At 33.7% G+C, this 17,297-nt stretch overlaps 1 protein-coding gene across 1 annotated transcript; it reads right to left on the reverse strand.

The window, feature by feature from the left end:
* Positions 1-10,370: 10,370 nt before the first annotated feature.
* Positions 10,371-14,707, reverse strand: LOC126698832 (uncharacterized). Its single transcript, XM_050396326.1, has 4 exons — positions 14,287-14,707; positions 11,363-11,923; positions 11,026-11,251; positions 10,371-10,929 (listed from the first exon to the last, which is right to left on the reverse strand). The coding sequence occupies exons 2-4, from the start codon at positions 11,921-11,923 to the stop codon at positions 10,463-10,465; spliced, it is 1,254 nt and encodes a 417-aa protein (XP_050252283.1). The 5' UTR covers positions 14,287-14,707; the 3' UTR covers positions 10,371-10,462.
* Between the last annotated feature and the right edge of the window lie 2,590 nt (positions 14,708-17,297).

Below are 17,297 nucleotides of genomic sequence, written 5' to 3' on the forward strand. Positions count from 1 at the left end.
AAAAAAAAAAAAATAAAAGAAAAAAACTCCAGTGGTAGCTAAACACATATCCAGCAGCCTGCCTGGACAAACAAAACAAGCTCCTTATGGCTAGAAGATCCCAACTATCTCTTTGCTACAAAAAATTGATCATCTCAACTGATGGATCCACCATGTCCTAGTTCAAAAAGGAATCTAGTGGTTACATCCAAATCAGAACTCTGGTTGCTCATGTTTAGAATTCTAGCGGTGTTGCAGTCTATACAGCACCTCCAGCAGTCAGACTTCTACTAATCAAGCATATTCAAGCAAAACATCATTATACAAGATCATTACCACAAGTGTCTGAGTTGTTTCAAACATCAAAGTGCCAAGATTCCACAGTTGAACTTGTCAAGGTGCTTCCCACATCACCCATCTATGCTTATCCAATGCCTCTACACACTTGGGGGCTTGATTCATTAATTCAATGGTTCTATTTCTGGGGGCTACAATTGGGTATTGATCAAAAAAGTATCAAATATGTCAATAGAGGCACTTTCACTACATAACTCTATTGGTCCAGCAGTGGCCAATCTCTTTCAAGGACATTTTAATTGGCATTCATCACAAAGTTACAAGCACCAAATAAAGCTCTATTTATCAGCAAATATTTATGTTGGAGTCCTATTAATATCAAGCCATGGCAGCCTCACACATATTCGAAGTCATGATAATCATATCCATCGCTCTGCTAGAATCCTTAAAATCTCATTCATCACCAAGGTTGCATTGATATTACACTTGGGGGCTTGGTCTTTCACTATTACAGTGGCTCATTCAAGAAAGCTACAAATGGATCTAGATAAAGATCAATCAATCTACCAAAAGGAAAATGAAGTTCAACAAAGCTACTACTCCATCTATGGAAGTTTTAGCTACATCAATCTATTATCGCTGCACCTATAAGATAGCTAATGCAGCCCACATGTCCAGCAGCATCCATTTTATTACTCCAGCGGTACTATCAGTATGTTCTTTTCGAATCTAGCACATCATCTTCAGCGGCCAACAACATGGAATTCACTCATTTACAAAATCTTCAAGTAATGTCTTCACTCGTGCACGCCCTTGCAAAACAAGCCCTTGCAAGACAAGCCCTTGCAAAGCAAGTCCATGCACTCGGGGGGCTGAATGTTGAGGACAAATTTTTCACGCTACATGGCTTTATTTCATTGGCGACTCGCACCACGTCAACATTATCATGAATTTTGGGAAAACCTCTTTTAAAGCCCAAAAAAGCCCATATTTACACAAAAATGTGTCAAAGCCCATGGTTCAAGCTCATGGCACATCATCTCCTTTTTGGCTCATGATCCAAGCTCATGAGTCTCATCAGGGGAATTTTGGGAGTTGTGGTTTGGAGGGCCAAGAAGTATGTTCAGTAAAGCTCCAGTGGTTCAAAGTTGATAAAGGAAAGCCTGTTGCTTGGCGTGTCTTCCCCAATTTCCTGAACTTTGACGGGTCAGTGTACAATAGGTAACATTTGGTAAGTCTCTCATATCACATAACACTTAAAATGATAAAACTCTCCATGCTCTTTACATAAAAATTAATGTTCATCATATAATATAGATTTAAAGATGTAATTGTAGTATTTCATATCAATTATATTATTATCATCTAAATCAATTTCAAGCACATGGCTAAATATATATATTAATATCTCATATCTAGCATTAAAATGCTCTCTTTACTTTCCAAGATTTGGTTAAGACACAAAAAAAAAAAAAAAAAAAAACCATAATTACATCTCTAAAACTTCATCAAAAATCAACCAACTAGTCTATTACTTACCAAAATTATATATGGACTAAATATATAATTTTTTCCAAGAGATGAAACTTAGCCAAAAAATACCAACAACAGCTCCAGCAGAAGCTGCAAACAACCCCAGCAAAAGTTGTTTTTCATAAACAACTCTAGCGGAAGTTGCAGATAGCTCCAGCAGAGGTAGAAATAGCTTCTGCAGAAGCTGAAACAGTTCTAGCACATTCTGCAGTGGCTCCAGCTGTGGTATTAGAAAAATCTCATAAAGCTTATCTCACAATCTTTAGTCAAATCATGAATTTAATGCCAAATACTTTCCTCCAAGCAAATGATGTTATTCGGATGACATCATCCAGTTGTAACAACTGTGATTGACAGCTTTTATAGCTATAACTTTAACCTTAAAGTCTCAAACTTTATTCTTTTGGCCAAAAAATAAAAGACCACTTACTTTGTTAAAGATTTTTCCTAATTTGCTAAGTTTCCCTTCAACTAGTTCTGATCTAATTACATAGCTTGGCTTTATATAAAGAGGAACAAGCTACACACTAAAGGATCCCCCCCTCTCTGATCTCTTCTTCTCTGATCCCCCCTCTGATCTTTGCCCTCTTTGATCCATCTCACCCTCTTATACTCTAAAACTTCACTCATTTTGCTGCAAAATACACATTTTTACACTTCTCCATCTCCCTTTCAAAAATATCTCTTCATAGATAACAATGCCATTACATCACACCTCTTACATCATACCATTACACACTATCCATCTCTCCCACACTTCAATACTCTGAAACTTCATCATTTTTGCTACCCAAAACATATATCCATCTCATTCTTTATTTCTCATACAAAATCCCCCTTCTTAGAAAGCAACATAACCAATGTCAAAATACAAAAAAATAATCCCAGCAACAGTCTTTACTATATTTAACCTTCATTTATCTATCTCATACTTCCATTTATTTTACAAAACACATTCCCCACAAAATACCCATACATACTTCTCATATATCTCTAAGCTCCATGTCTCACAAATTATACATATACAAGATCCATGTCCAACAAAGTATCTACATATAATTCCCATACATATTACAAACACCATATCTCACAATATATACATATTCCTTACCATCTCCACACATCTTAAAATATAACAAACACTCTTCCAAGAACTTATTATTGAAAGCCCTTTTTTATGAAAGGCAAAAACTTATAAATTCAAAAGCCCTTCTTATAGAAGGTAATATCACTCATATTTGACAAAAAACTAAAAGAGTATTACATGGGGAAAGTCATTTAAGTATATGATGAAAGGGGATAAACTTAACCAACCTATGCACACGGCTGGACATACTCTATCTCCCTCCAGTTGCACCCATTTTTCCCCTTCAATCATGAAGTCGTCATGGAAGGATTCATAATATCATATTGTACCGCTAGACTCATTCTATCATGATGTTGAAATGTCTAAATCTACTGCTATCCTACGGCTGGAGTCCCAAACTATGATGATAAGTCATTATATTTTACCTTTAAACTTATATTATTAAGTATATTTTGTTCATTATTATTATACCACTCAACTAATGCCATTATACTGCTGGAATCTTATTAGCTCATTAACACTATAAGGCTAGAGCCACAAACTATGAAGCTCACCAATATTATACGGCTGGAGCCACAAATCACATGAAGAACAAAGTGATGCTACACGGCTAGAGTCAGAAACATAAAAAATAAGTCAATGTTTTCTCTATCTTTGAAATTACATTATTGAGAATATGTTAACTCATTATCATTTTACCATTATCTCACCATTTAATAAATATGGTCTCACTAATAATAAACATACATATTAATAAATTGATATACCACCAATGGACATATATTACTTGGACATAAACCATTGTTGGACTTGTATCATTTGGACATATACCACCAATGGACATATATTACTTGGACATAAACCATTGCCGGACATATATTATTTGGACATGGACCATTGCTAGACATACCTTATTATGATGAACATGAACCATGAATCGCAACTAGACATGGACTATGAGACTCACCCTATTGTTGGACATTGGACACCTAATTAAACACTTTCTAATATTGGACATCACTTAATAAACATAATAATAATGTACCAACTCACCATTTAATCAGAGATATCATGTTAAGCATATTCTTTATTTATTTCAACCATTATCATGATTCTAAGACTTTGGGTTTCATCTATTTTGTAGGCTTAAAAATACACCGGTAGTCATTGGTCTATGCGGCCCAATGTCGAGTTTCAGGTGGATTTCCCCAAAACAAATCCGAGCCTAGCAAAGTCACTCCTCCAAAAGCACGTGGCTACGCACAAAAAACCGCCCCCGGCACTAAGCAAACAAGCACGGATCCAAACACATAAGCGTGGAAAAGAGCAAACAAAGCATAAGCATGCAAAAAAGAGCTAATCCAAACCCTTGAAACTTGGGTGTATGGATGTAGGCCTACACTGTGGACGCCTAGAAATTTCCGAGTGAGGGAATTTTTGGGTTTGGTCACATATTGGGTCCTTGGCAACATGCCTCTTGTGTGCTTGTGTCTCTATAGTGGGGTTTCTGTTTGTGAGTCCCTTTTTCTTATTTTTATTTTAGGAGTTACCACCAATTATCAGTTTTGTATTAAGTGTGATTAGTCACCTATGAATTTAATTCATTTTAAGTTACCTAATTAACTAAACCAAATTTTAAAAGATTTGTTAATTAAGGTAAACCAAATGTCTTTGAACCAAAGATCTTGGACTTAAAAGTTTGGTTACGTGTGGGAAAGGTGTCTCCACAATGCCTATCCAAAGATAGTACCTCATTTTAATTTATTTCAAATGTTATCTTTTTATGAAGAAATAGAATACTTGGCATTTTGATTTTTTTTTTTTTTTTAAGTTTTTTGCAAACAAAATACATACATACATACATACATATATATACACACACATGTGAGTAAATATTTACGTATAGCTAATATGTGAATTTAACTCCAATGAATATATAATCATGACATGTGAGGTATACACATAGGTAACATGTGAGAGAACATACAAGTATACTATACAATAGCATGTGAGTATTTATTTACTATACACGTAGCATGTGAATACTAAATGCCATATAAAATAAATAAATTACAACGTAAAAATAAAAAAGTGGGAGTTGAAAGAATAGCACCTTGTAATCATCCACAATTTTCTCATTTTTTTATCATACAAAAAAGATGACAAAGGAAACTCATCAATGGCAAGAAATGACAGAGACAAATGAAAGCTTTAACGGCATTTAAGGACTCAAGGGAATGAACCTTGAACACAAATCCTTAAATTACAACTATCCTAAAAAAAAGGTTTAAAAAAAGTTACAACGTTAACTTTTATTATTTCGAAAAAGCACATTTTTTTAGAAAAGATTTTATTGAGGAGTTTTAAGAAAATAATTTTTTTTAAGACTCTTATTTATACTTTTTTTTTAAAGGAAATCCAACGTCGTAAAAGAAACTTTCAAAAAAAATTCTTCTTCTTTTTTAGACACAATTTTCGGATTTAAAAAGGGAAGAATATTTTTGAAACAATTTCTCTAAAAAAAAACATTTTTTTAATGTGGTAAAAACACTTTTTCTTCAAAAGAGTTTTTTTTTTTTTTTTTTTTTTAAAGGAAGGGAGAAAACATTTTTTTTGTGGAAAAATCCAACGTGGTAAAACATATTTATTTTGAAAGCATTTTTCTTTTCTTTTTTGACAAAAATTCGGCTCTCTTTTAATTATTATTATTATTTTTTTGTAAACAACTATTTGAAAACACATTTTTAACGTGGTAAAAGTGTTTTATTTTTTTTTGAAAACCTTTTTTGAAAACATGTATTTTTTGAAGAAGCATTTTTGTAAAACACTTTTTTGTATGTAGGATAACGTTTTTGAAAACAATTCTTTTGAAAGAGACATTTTTTATGTAATAATACCCCCTTTTTCTTGTAAACCATTATTATTATTTTTTGAATAGAAGTTTCGGGTTTCCCCATTTTTTTTTAAAAACAGATTTTTTATAAAATAAAATTTTAAAACCCTTTTTTGAAGAAAAGGAGAAGCACTTAAAAAGGTGTTTTGTTTTGAAAAACTCTTAAAAAAGATAAAGGAAAAACATTTTTTTTTAAACTCCTTTTTTATTTGAAAAAACTTCATTTTTTAAGAAAGATGTGGGAAAAGATTTTGGAAAAAGCATTTTCTTAGAATAGTTTGTAGGGGAAATGTTTTACCCAAGCATATTTATTCTATGACAACTTTAATAATGAGAAGAAACAACAATAATAAAGTGTAGAAAATAAATTGCAAGGAAAGTAAAATTTAAAAATTTAAATGACATAAAAGTAAAGAGCATAAAAATAAAGGGCTGAAATATTGTAAAGGTTGATTAAAATTTTTTTTTTTTTCATATCCTTTTTAAATAGATTTTAATTTCTTTCAAGCCTTATGGGACCTTCATTATAAGGAAATGGGAATTCTAAGTCATCAACCATTCCTATGAGACATGTCCATATTGTGCTTTATTTGAGGTTTAAAAAATCATTTAAGAGGGATGAAATAGAAAATATTTTTTATTTAGGTGTCTAGATATAGTATATGTATATGTATTTATATATATATATATATATATATATATATAAGTGCAATAAAGTAAAGGGGGAAGGGGATGGTGGAAGAAATTAAAGGGATGACATAAATGTAAAGGGGGAAGGGGATTGCTTGGAAAATAAAATGGATGACATAAATTTAAAGGGGGAAGGGGAATGTGGATTGTTTGGAAAATAAAAGGGATGACACAAACTTAAAGGGGGAAGGGGATTTGCTTGAAAAACAAAAGGGATGACATAAATTTAATGCTAGAATAGTAAAAATCCCTAGATGCCTAGATGTGAAGAGATTTCTTCCCCCTAAGGGTACTTCCTATACAAGTCCTAGGAGATGGTCCAATACCCATCTAGGGAAACAAGCACAATAACACAAACAATCAACAATAATATGAACATAGAAATAAAGAGAGAGATATATACACAATATACACAAGAGCATAGGAAAAAAAAAAAAAACCCAACTATGAACAACAAGCAAGATAGAAAGAATGATTTTATATATATGGAAATGATGTTTACAATATAAAAAAGGGGGAGGGATGGATGCAGTTATTAAGAAACTAACCCATCCCTCTAGCCTTACCCACAAAGATACAAACAAAAATTGATGAAGCTTTTTTTTAAGGTGGGTTTCCTAGAGAGAGAGAGAGAGAGAGGAGACAGTTTTTTTTTTGAATTTGCAAGGCTAATTTCCAGAATTTCCTCACTTTTTTCTCCCTATTTCTCTATTTTTCACTCATTTTCTCTATGATTTTTCACAAAACAATGGAGGTATTTACATGGGAAATGAGGAAATGGGAGGCTAGAAAAGGTTTAACATGTTACACCTGAGCTAGTCCCCCAGGCCAGGGGCGGCTAGCTCAGGTGTAACATGTTACACCTAAGTTAGCCTCCCATTTTTACCACCTCATCAGCCTATTTCGTCTTTTTTAAATTTCTGGCCCGATCTTCGTGTAGCTGTTTGGAGGTTTTTCTGAGCTCTATTTTAATTAAACGTTATATTCCTGGAAAGTTCTGGATGTCTAGTTCCCAACGGTCTTGACCTCGTTCAATTTGCAACTACGGTCAACAAGATATTTCACTTTGAAGGAAGGTGACGCAGTGCTAAAAAATTCAGTGACGTTTCTTCTTAAAAAATTCATATCTTCCAATTCAAAGCAGATATCATCAAGCCCTTTTGATAAAAAATAGCTAAGACCTTGTTTTTCAAGAAGGTCCAGCCAGCTCACTCTAGTTCTTGCCCAATAGATACAGTTTATTGTGCAAAGTCGGGTCAAAAACTGTCAATTTTTCCTTGGGGGAAAAAAAGATGAAGATTTTATTAGGGTTTTTGGTATTTTGGTGATATCTCATCCATTTTAACCCGATTTTAGTCTGTAAACTTTCTTTTCAAAGGGAAAAATATGCCCTATGAGACGGTCCAAAATTCAACACGATCCAACGATTGGATCAAAAAGTTGACTTTTCAGCCATACTTGGTTAGGGTTTTGGCCTTAATTGCTACAAAAAGTGGTTTTTGAATATTGTGACCCTTTGATCCAACATCCAATCATGTGATATTTATTTTTTGGTTTTGAAACTTGTAATTTGCACCTTTTTTCAAAAAAAAATTTGTTTTGACGCGTGAATTGGGATCGGAGAAAATACGGTATCAACAACTGCTCCTTTTTTGTCTAATATTTATTGGTACGATAAATATTGGACAAAGAATTAGATAAAGCATTTTGTCCCTCCCGATTTTAGCATACATGTTTTGGACCAAAATAGAGTTGCTTTGGACAAATGAAAATATTGACAGAAATTGAAAAAGACGATAAAAAGAAATCCTGATAAGCTTATTGATAATAGCATGTTCTTAGAAATTTGCAAGATAGATACCCACAAATGCAATAAAACTAGTATAGGGTCCAAGCAATACTGAATTATGTGGGAAATGTACATTGGTTTAAAAGTTAAAACTACACCCAGTTTTATTTTGGAAATATATATATGGAGAAAAACCTGATTTCAATTTTTTTCTTGATCACATAACCAGTTGATATTGGTAAGGTCTTATTAAATTTAAAACTAAGGGTGTTAAGGAAACACCATATGAATTTATCTCCACTTGTTATTACCCTAGGTGGCAAGAGGATGTATGGGGTGGACACGAATGGGGGAGAACTGGTCTTAGTTTCAGATGATGATCCAAAAACCGCACCAAATTGGACAATTTATTTGGTGCGGTTGTCAATCCAACAGGCATTACTGACAGTTGAAGACAGTCTACAAGACTACTAGCAGGCCTAATGGCCTGCATGGCCTTGCTTTTATTTGAAGATAAACATGCATAGTTACAGTTAGTTAGCGAGCAACTTGTTAGGGTGTCGCTTTAACCAATTTCCCACCATAACATTTGCTATTTGTTTTTGCCACTACTAAGGTTCATAAACAAGCAATTGCCTAAATCCAAATGTCACAGATATTGACATACATTATTAAAAAAATCCGCAAAATATCCGTAACCTTACATGTCATCATATTCATTCACTAAAGTGCATCACAATATGTTATAATATTAAAAAATGTCACTTAAGGCCTGTTTGGAAGTTTTGAGAGGGAGGAGAGTAGAGGGGAGTAGAGGGGAGGAGAGTAGTGGGGAGGAGAGTAGAGGGGAATGATTCCCCTCCACCTTATTTGGATGTTTTTAAAATTAGTAAGGGGGAAGGGAGTAATTAGCCCTTCCCCTTGTTTGGATGTTTTAAAAATTAGGATGGAGAGGAGAGGAAATGATTAAAATAGACAAATTTACCCCTATTTGAAAATGAACTTGCAACATTGATTTATGATTAATTTGTTAGTATATTTTTTTTTTTGATAATTTTTTTATGTGAATTAAATAATCAACATTAGTATATGATTAAATATTTTTTCTACTTTTTTATTATATTAAAAAAAAAAACCATCTTTAATTGATAATAATTAAAATAGGAAAAAAAATGTTTGGTTTGTTTGTTTACTAAAAAAATCAACAAAATATTGAATTTTGGCTATATCAAATCTTATATTTGATTTTTTTTTTGAGAAACAATCTTATATTTGATTTGTTTAGAAATTTGGTGAGACATTTAGGAATGTACCATCTCCATATAAGCCTAAAACATCTCAAAATTTTACTGGTACTTTAAAACATCAATAATAGCACACCAAGAGTTCAAATAAAATTAATTAGAGAAAGATATAACTAGGGACATTCATCAGTCAATGCAGTGAATGTTGGAAGTATATTTCCCACATCACCTACATCATTGGTTTCATGAAAATGTCTTAGATTCAAGAAAAAGCAGCAAATAGATGGATTGAACTCAAATTCACTACTCACATCAAACAAAGAAAAATATTACGGATGAAGTGTTAGACATGTTGTCCTTCATGAGGATTCAATAAAGACAACAGGGATTCAAAAAGAAGGCATGTCCATGATCCTCTTCGTATTGCGGACGAGCGTGAATCGCATATTGGCTTGAAGAAAAGCCAACCATTGTGTGATTTTCATAACTTTTCTTCGACCACCACATAGACCCCATTGGTTGGAAGAATTCGATACCAACCATTGTTGTTAACTCCATCAGATGCCAAAATCATTAGTCAGTTTGGTTAAATTCAAAGTAGTCAGCTTTTGTTAAACTCATAATTATAACAGTCTAACTCGGGGTCGAGTTTGGGGTTAAACTCATAATCATAAACCCCAAATCGAATGAAGTCATCTCTCACAAATCGAATATGCCTACAGCTCTAATATAATCAAATTTGATATATAATTATATAAGAGGGGTGGGGGAGATGGAGCAGGTGAGCATTGGCAATACAGCCAATTTTTGAATCATATACAAAATGATAAGTCCATAAAAGGAAAATTAAATAATAAAACAATTCTAAAGAGAATCAGCCCATTAAAACAAAGATATAGTTCCAAATTCACTAGAAACATTTGTCTACAATTATTAAATTTAGAATAACATCAAGTTGGATTGGATGTATAATCCCTCCACATATCAGTTGCTATTAAGTTTCTTAAAATCTCTCCTTGGGCAACATCATCATTATTTCTCTCTCTTTGTGCACCAAGCTGTTCATGGGGTTCAGGATTGTTTAAAATTTCTTCATCCACCTCATGAAGAATTCTATCATCCGGATCTGCACCAATCAAGTAATTGTGCAAAATGCAACATGCTAAAATTATTTTTTTCTGGGTTGGAACTCCATAAGATGGTTCATTTGAGCTTGCTATTATAGGAAATCTTTTCTTCAAGACTCCAAATGCTCTTTCAATCGCATTGCGTAAGGATGCATGTCGAAGGTTGAATAACTCTTTAGCATTTTGTGGTGGATTTCTTGAATACTCTTTTAAGTGATAACGAACTCCTCTATAAGGTGCAAGAAGCGTGCTCCTCAACATGAATCCAGCATCAACAAGGTAATATTTGCCTATAGGAATGATATGCTTCATTATGTTGTTATACACTAATGGCTATAAATATATATATATATATATATATTTTTTTTTTTTTCTAACAAAATTACCTTGGGGGACTTTTAGCTTATCTCGTCTACTTAATGCATTTTTTAAAATTCTTGAGTCTGACGCAGTTCCTTCCCATCCAGGCAAAACATATGTAAATTTTAAATCAAATGTACATGCCGCTAGCACATTTTGTGTTGGGTAGTCCTTTCTACCACGATATCTTGGTGCATCTTCAATAGGAACTTTTGCCCGAATGTGCGTTCCATCAATTGCCCCAATGCAATCCTGACATGGGAAGAACTAAAATTGTTGAGCACTTACTTCTATATATTAAAATCTTTATATATACCACAATTAAGCTATTAGAGTATAATAATTTTTTTTTTTTTTTTTTACCTTAAAATATGGGAAGAACCTAGAACTGTTGAGTATTTCTACTGAAGTTTGAGATCCATCAGGTTGTTTCAGAAACTTCTCTTCTAGTTGTATCACAGATCTTAACACTTGATGGAAATGACGGTTTATAGTCTCACCAGAGCGACGGAAAAAAAAAGATATTTCCCGATGCTTTACACCATGTGATAATATGTAAAGAAATTTGGCAACTTGTTCTTCAATCGTTGCTCGTTGTGTTGGTTGGAGGCCACCTTCTTTACGTAGCATGTCACACAAATCTAAAAAAGCTCCAGGCCCCATGCGTATAATATCACGACACTTTTTATTTTCAATTATCTCTCTCATTAGTTCATCGCGAACACTTCGTCTTTCTAAACTCAAACTACTAATTGAGTAAATTACTTGTCTCCTTTGAGGCCTCCTTCGAAGTATTAACCAATAGGCAACAAGACAAACTACATAAGCAATTGTCATTCGACGTCTCCATTCCCAATCCCATAATCCACGTCTCCATTCCCAAATTTGCAATACACGTCTCCTTTTATTCTCTTGTCTATCCATCTAATAAAATTATCCCATGACAGAAACGCTATTACAATCCATAATATGCATAAAAACACTAAGCTATTACAATTCAATGTGTGTTGTGTAATCTATTATATAAGAATATAAAACTTAGAAAGTATTTGGCTTGCTAGTGAAATGCCACTTCATGGTTATAGTAATGACTAAAACTAAAATCAAATAAAAGAAACAACTTCATAGCCATTTTAAGTTATTAGAAAATGGTGAATTCAATCATATAACCGGTATTCTAACATTGAGTGCATGCATGTGTGGGTATATGGGTTTATGGGTATAGTAGATCTTCACATATGCCAAACCGGGAAAGTAATAGCATCTCATTTAAAAGAGGCTGGTGAGATTTCTGACACCTGTCATGTGAGTGGGACTTTTAGGTTTCTAAAAAAAAGTGAATTTTAAGGCAAAGTTAGACTCCAACAGTTTTAAGCTGACTTCCACTCAATGCATAGTGTTTTTCCTTTGCTGAATTAAATAATACAAGTACTATCGGTGGGTGGTAATTAAGTTAGGGGACACATCTTTTTACTACTACTAGTACTAGAATAGTACTCTGTACCTTATATTAATTTTTCTTATAATTAAGGTGATAAATTGAACAAGACCCATATGAATCCACTCTAATTCTAATATCATTTTTAGTTTTTGCATATCTAAGCTTATTGCTATCAAACATCACTGAAAAATGATGCATGCACCATCAAAAAGTACTTAGTGCTCAGTCCTGGAATAGTTCTTTTTTTTTTTTTGATAATAGTCCTGGAATAGTTGGTAGATCTGAGCTTTCCATTGGTGGGCCACATTGTAAAATCTTTCAACAATAGGGTGCTATATTCCAAAGTAATGGCTTTTGAAAAATTTTCTGGAAAAGGCTTTGTAGGCTTGAGATAAAGAAGAAATATGGAGAGGGGGCATGAATATTTTAGTAGGTTAGGGACTTCTTCTTATGGAGTGGATCTTTGGAAAGGCATTAGGTAGTTGTATAGCAGGGCAGGTGGTCTTGGGAAGTTACCTTTCGAGTTTGTCTTTCTTACATTGCTCAATATGTTTTTGAATGAGCACAGTCATAAGGCATAATGGGTAAGCTGGCTTAGCAGATTCATTTATGCCCTAAACTGTTTTTGCCACCCAGCAACATTGCTCAAATCCAAGAGGAATAATTTTGTTATCTTCCCCTGTAATCCCTTTTATTACAAAGTCAACCTTAAACTCTACTACAACAATCCCCTGTCAAATATATATCTTCCCCTGTCAAATATATATTGATAGTCACATGTTGACTCTTTCTGCAAGCCCAGTGTGAGACATTACCAATGTAATGTAAGCTTTTAGGGAAAAATACAGTAAAAGGGACAAGTCTAGTCAAGAAGCCAAGGCAGATAAATGGTCATTAGCATGGACTTCCCTTCTTGACATGCATATGAAACTGGGAAGAAAATTATATTCATTCAAGTAAATTGATCTATGAATCCCTTAACTGGTTGATGAGATATCCTGTTTATAAACAGAACTAGAACATGACATTCGCACTACAAAGTGAGCTACATACCCCTCACCACCACAACTTAATTGACCCATTAAGATACCATGTGAGTTATTGCAACCCACCTTGGCCAATTTCCAATGGCCATTCCGGTTCCTTCTGGATGTTACGACCCAGGAAAGTTTGAATTTAGTGCTAGAGGTTCTCTCATTCTAGTCAACTTCCCATTTTTTTCAGAAGAACCGGTCAAAATTCCGCACCTAGAGTTTTAATTCTAGCTATATGTAGGGTTATCACTTATCATATTATGTGGAAACCTTAATCAAATTATCAAAGTACTTGGTTATATAAATTTCAGTTTATAAATTATCATTCAAAAGAATTAAAAAAAAAAAAAAAGGAAAAAATGGTAGTGATTGTCGTCTATCTCAATGATTAAAACATGCCACTTTTTAATTTGAGGCAAATCATTAACAAACATATTAGGCAAATCATCACAAAAAAAACAAAAAAACAAGAAATTACCCAAATCAGAAACCCCTTCACAAAAAACAAGAAATTACCCAATAAAAATCAACAAGAAACACAGATCCATAGCCAAAATATACAAATTTATGCAAGTTCACAATCTAGACTCACTCAAGCATTTTATCAAACACGTTATGAGCAATATTTTGAAACTTTAAAATTTCAGAAAAAAAAGCCCTCAAATCCGAAACCCACCCACAAATAACATGTTATTACCCCATAAAATCACAATTAATAAGAAATTACCCAATAAAATCACAATTTTAAGAACATAGTTATTTGATTCAACTTAAAAGAAACCCATGAAATAGAAATTAAAAATAGAGTTTACCTTTGTGAGAGAATGCTAGGCGTGAGAGAGAACAGTGAAGAAGTTGTGAGAGAGAGAGAGAGCCAGTGTAAGCTGAGAGAGCTGAGAGAGCTTGAGCGCCGAGAGAGCTTGGAGAGAACACAGAGAACACAGAGCCGAGAGAGCTTGAGCTTGAGAGAACTGAGAGACCTTGTGGGTTACGGTGTTTTTTTTTAACGTTAAAATGCTTTGTAATTTTTTTAATATAATAAGGGTAAATTAGGTAATTTACATATTTAATAATTTATGTGTTTTACTCTCCCTCCAAATCTCTCCAATTTGGAGGAATTAAAAATGAGGGGTTGGAGGTAGTTGAAACCCCTCCAAACCCCTCCAAATCCCTCCCCCTCCTTCCTTAAAAAACTCCCAAACAAAGTAAATGAATTACTCCCCTTCCTTCTACTCTACTCCCCCTCCTTTTTTTAACATCCAAACAGGCCATTACCTTGTAGGATCCATGATTGAATAAAGGTTCGGCTGTATTGCTGAAATCTTTCAAGGCATATCTCATCCACCCTCCTTTTCCTGAAAATGTCAATGGCAGAACGTAATATGATATATGAAAAATGATAAAAAGGTTTCAAGATTAATAGTCAATATTTATTTGCAACAAGGTCAGTTTTTTATCTTCTTCTCTGAATCAGTCTTGAAACTATTGTCAGTTATAAATGGCTACTCCAAATATTTAATCAATAATACTGAAATTTTTCTTAACAGCAAAAGGCTTATCTTAGCTGCTCTAATTTTGCTTCTAAAGGACTCGGATGAACTTGCTTATTATGTTTACATAAGTTTAAATCAATAAAATTTTTGGGTTTGCTTAATTGCTGTTGTAATTTGTGATTATTGGGTTTAATGTTAACTAAGCCAGCCTTTTAAATCTTTAGAGAGCATTTCAAAGCATTAATTTCTATGTAAGGATATTATAGCATGGATTGTAAAGGACTTTCTCACAACCGAAAGGGCGAAAAGCTTCTTTTACTCAAAACAAGTATTTTTTGATGATGACATCACCACCACCTACTCCATGAATCCGAAAAGACTGCCACCACTATGATACGTTAGGAAGTGACCATATAAGCATCAACTACATCACCTCCACCATTATTGGTCATTGCAACCATTAACAACCAACACCACCATATATGTCATCAACAAAAACAACCAATCCTTAGTCCCATATTTTTTGAGGTTGGCTATGCAACCTCAACAAACTTTATGTACCGCTCCTTCTGAAAATATCACAAGCATTTCCTCTAGTACAATTAATACCACCACTGCCTCCATTTGTGCAAACTATGCCTTTACCCAATGCATAAAATTGAAAACTCCCACTTTGGGCTACCACTAAGCCTACAATTGTTTCAGTGTTTCTCCATTACACTCTATTGACATCTTATTAGAAAAATTGAGGCGATTTTATCACATATTATCAACTAGCTTAGCCACTACCCACCAAGTATGGTGTGGAGGGTGAGGTCATAGGTTCAAGAGCATCATAATTCACCAATATATAAGAGTGTGTGTGTGTGTGTGTAACCAATCAAAATAAAAAATGTATGTGTGCTTATATATATAGACCTAGTGTAACTCTTTGCAATGTTACACTCAAGGTAGTCAAAGGCGAAAGGTGCCCTTAAGGCGCCAAAGCCTTGTATCACCCGAGGCGACGAGGCGCCAAAAAGGCGCTAGCCTAAGTGAAGTGAGGCGTCAAATTCTAAATATTGTTATTTTACATGTAGGGTTCCAATCTAATTTATTTGATGTATAAGAATATTATATAAACAAATCTGACTTCATTCCTAATGGATAGGAGCTTGTCAGCCTGGTCTATAAAACCAGTTTGTTTGTTTGAATCCCAACTAAAAAATTATTCTCCATCCAAATATCAACAATCAACTAAGTCTAGATAATTATCAAATATCAACTAAGTCTGAATATTAACCATAAATCACCGTTTAAAAATTAGTCTCCATCCAAATATCAACTAAATCTGAATATTAAACCAAAATATTGTTCATAACTTCATATTAGAAAGAAGAAAACTCCTAACAAAACATTGAAGATTGAACTTCATGACTATCCATGACAAAACAAAAGCATTTGAAGATTGAACATTCTGCCTATTAGCCTATTTAATAGACTGAATGTGGTTGTTAGTTTTAATCTAAAGGTCATCATTAGACTCTTCACTCAAGTTTCCATCACTTTCAAAGCCACTTGAACCAGATTTATAACCATCAACATTCTCTTCCTCGGTCTCATTAGAATTAGCATCTTCCTCTTCAATATTTGGTTGTGATGTTGAGGCCTTTGACCTTACCCTTGATTTTGTTTGGAATCTAGTATTCTTCCTTGGTTCTCCAACTCCAGCAGCTCTTTCCACTACACCCCATGTCAAACCATCATCATCATTAGCAAAAACCAACTCATCTTCAATATTCATAGATGGTTTAGCACCCATTTCCCCCAACAACCATTCATTACTTTCATCTATATCATCTAAAGAGATGGGATCAATAACATCACGCTTATCATATCGTGCCTTATCTTTTGATTATACTTCACAAAGACCAGATCATTTAGTCGTTTCTGTGCAAGTCTATTCCTTCTTTTTGTGTGATTCTACAAGCATTTATGAAAACTAAGTATTAGACTATAGTGAATAACTAAACCATTGCAATTTTCTATGAAATAAAGTAGCTCATCAAAGGATAAAATCTACTTATTATACTTCAAAACTCACCTAGAGAAGGGTAAAGGAAAAAAAAAAAAAAAAAACAGAGAAAAAACAGAGAAGGAAGAGTTGTTGGAGATAGAGTACAAGAGAGAAGGGCAAGGGGAAAAAAAAAACAGAGAAAAAATAGAGAGGAGAAAGTTGCTGGAGACAAAAGGTCCAACAGAGAAGAGAAAAGGCGGGGGGGGGGGGGGGGGGAAGTAGAGAAGAAATAGAGATGAAAAAGTTTTATGCTCTGAAAGTGTGGACAAAATTA

Source organism: Quercus robur, chromosome 9, assembly GCF_932294415.1.
Source record: "Quercus robur chromosome 9, dhQueRobu3.1, whole genome shotgun sequence".
Lineage (NCBI taxonomy): Eukaryota > Viridiplantae > Streptophyta > Magnoliopsida > Fagales > Fagaceae > Quercus > Quercus robur.

Bases quoted from the DNA above. Each gene is read 5' to 3' on its own strand.
- LOC126698832 (XM_050396326.1), bottom strand. From the start codon at position 11,923: ATGGATAGACAAGAGAATAAAAGGAGACGTGTATTGCAAATTTGGGAA. The intron at 11,252-11,362 runs GTAAAAAAAAAA...TTCCCATGTCAG, and splicing joins GGTTCTTCCCATATTTTAAG to GATTGCATTGGGGCAATTGA. The intron at 10,930-11,025 runs GTAATTTTGTTA...TCATTCCTATAG, and splicing joins TAAGCTAAAAGTCCCCCAAG to GCAAATATTACCTTGTTGAT.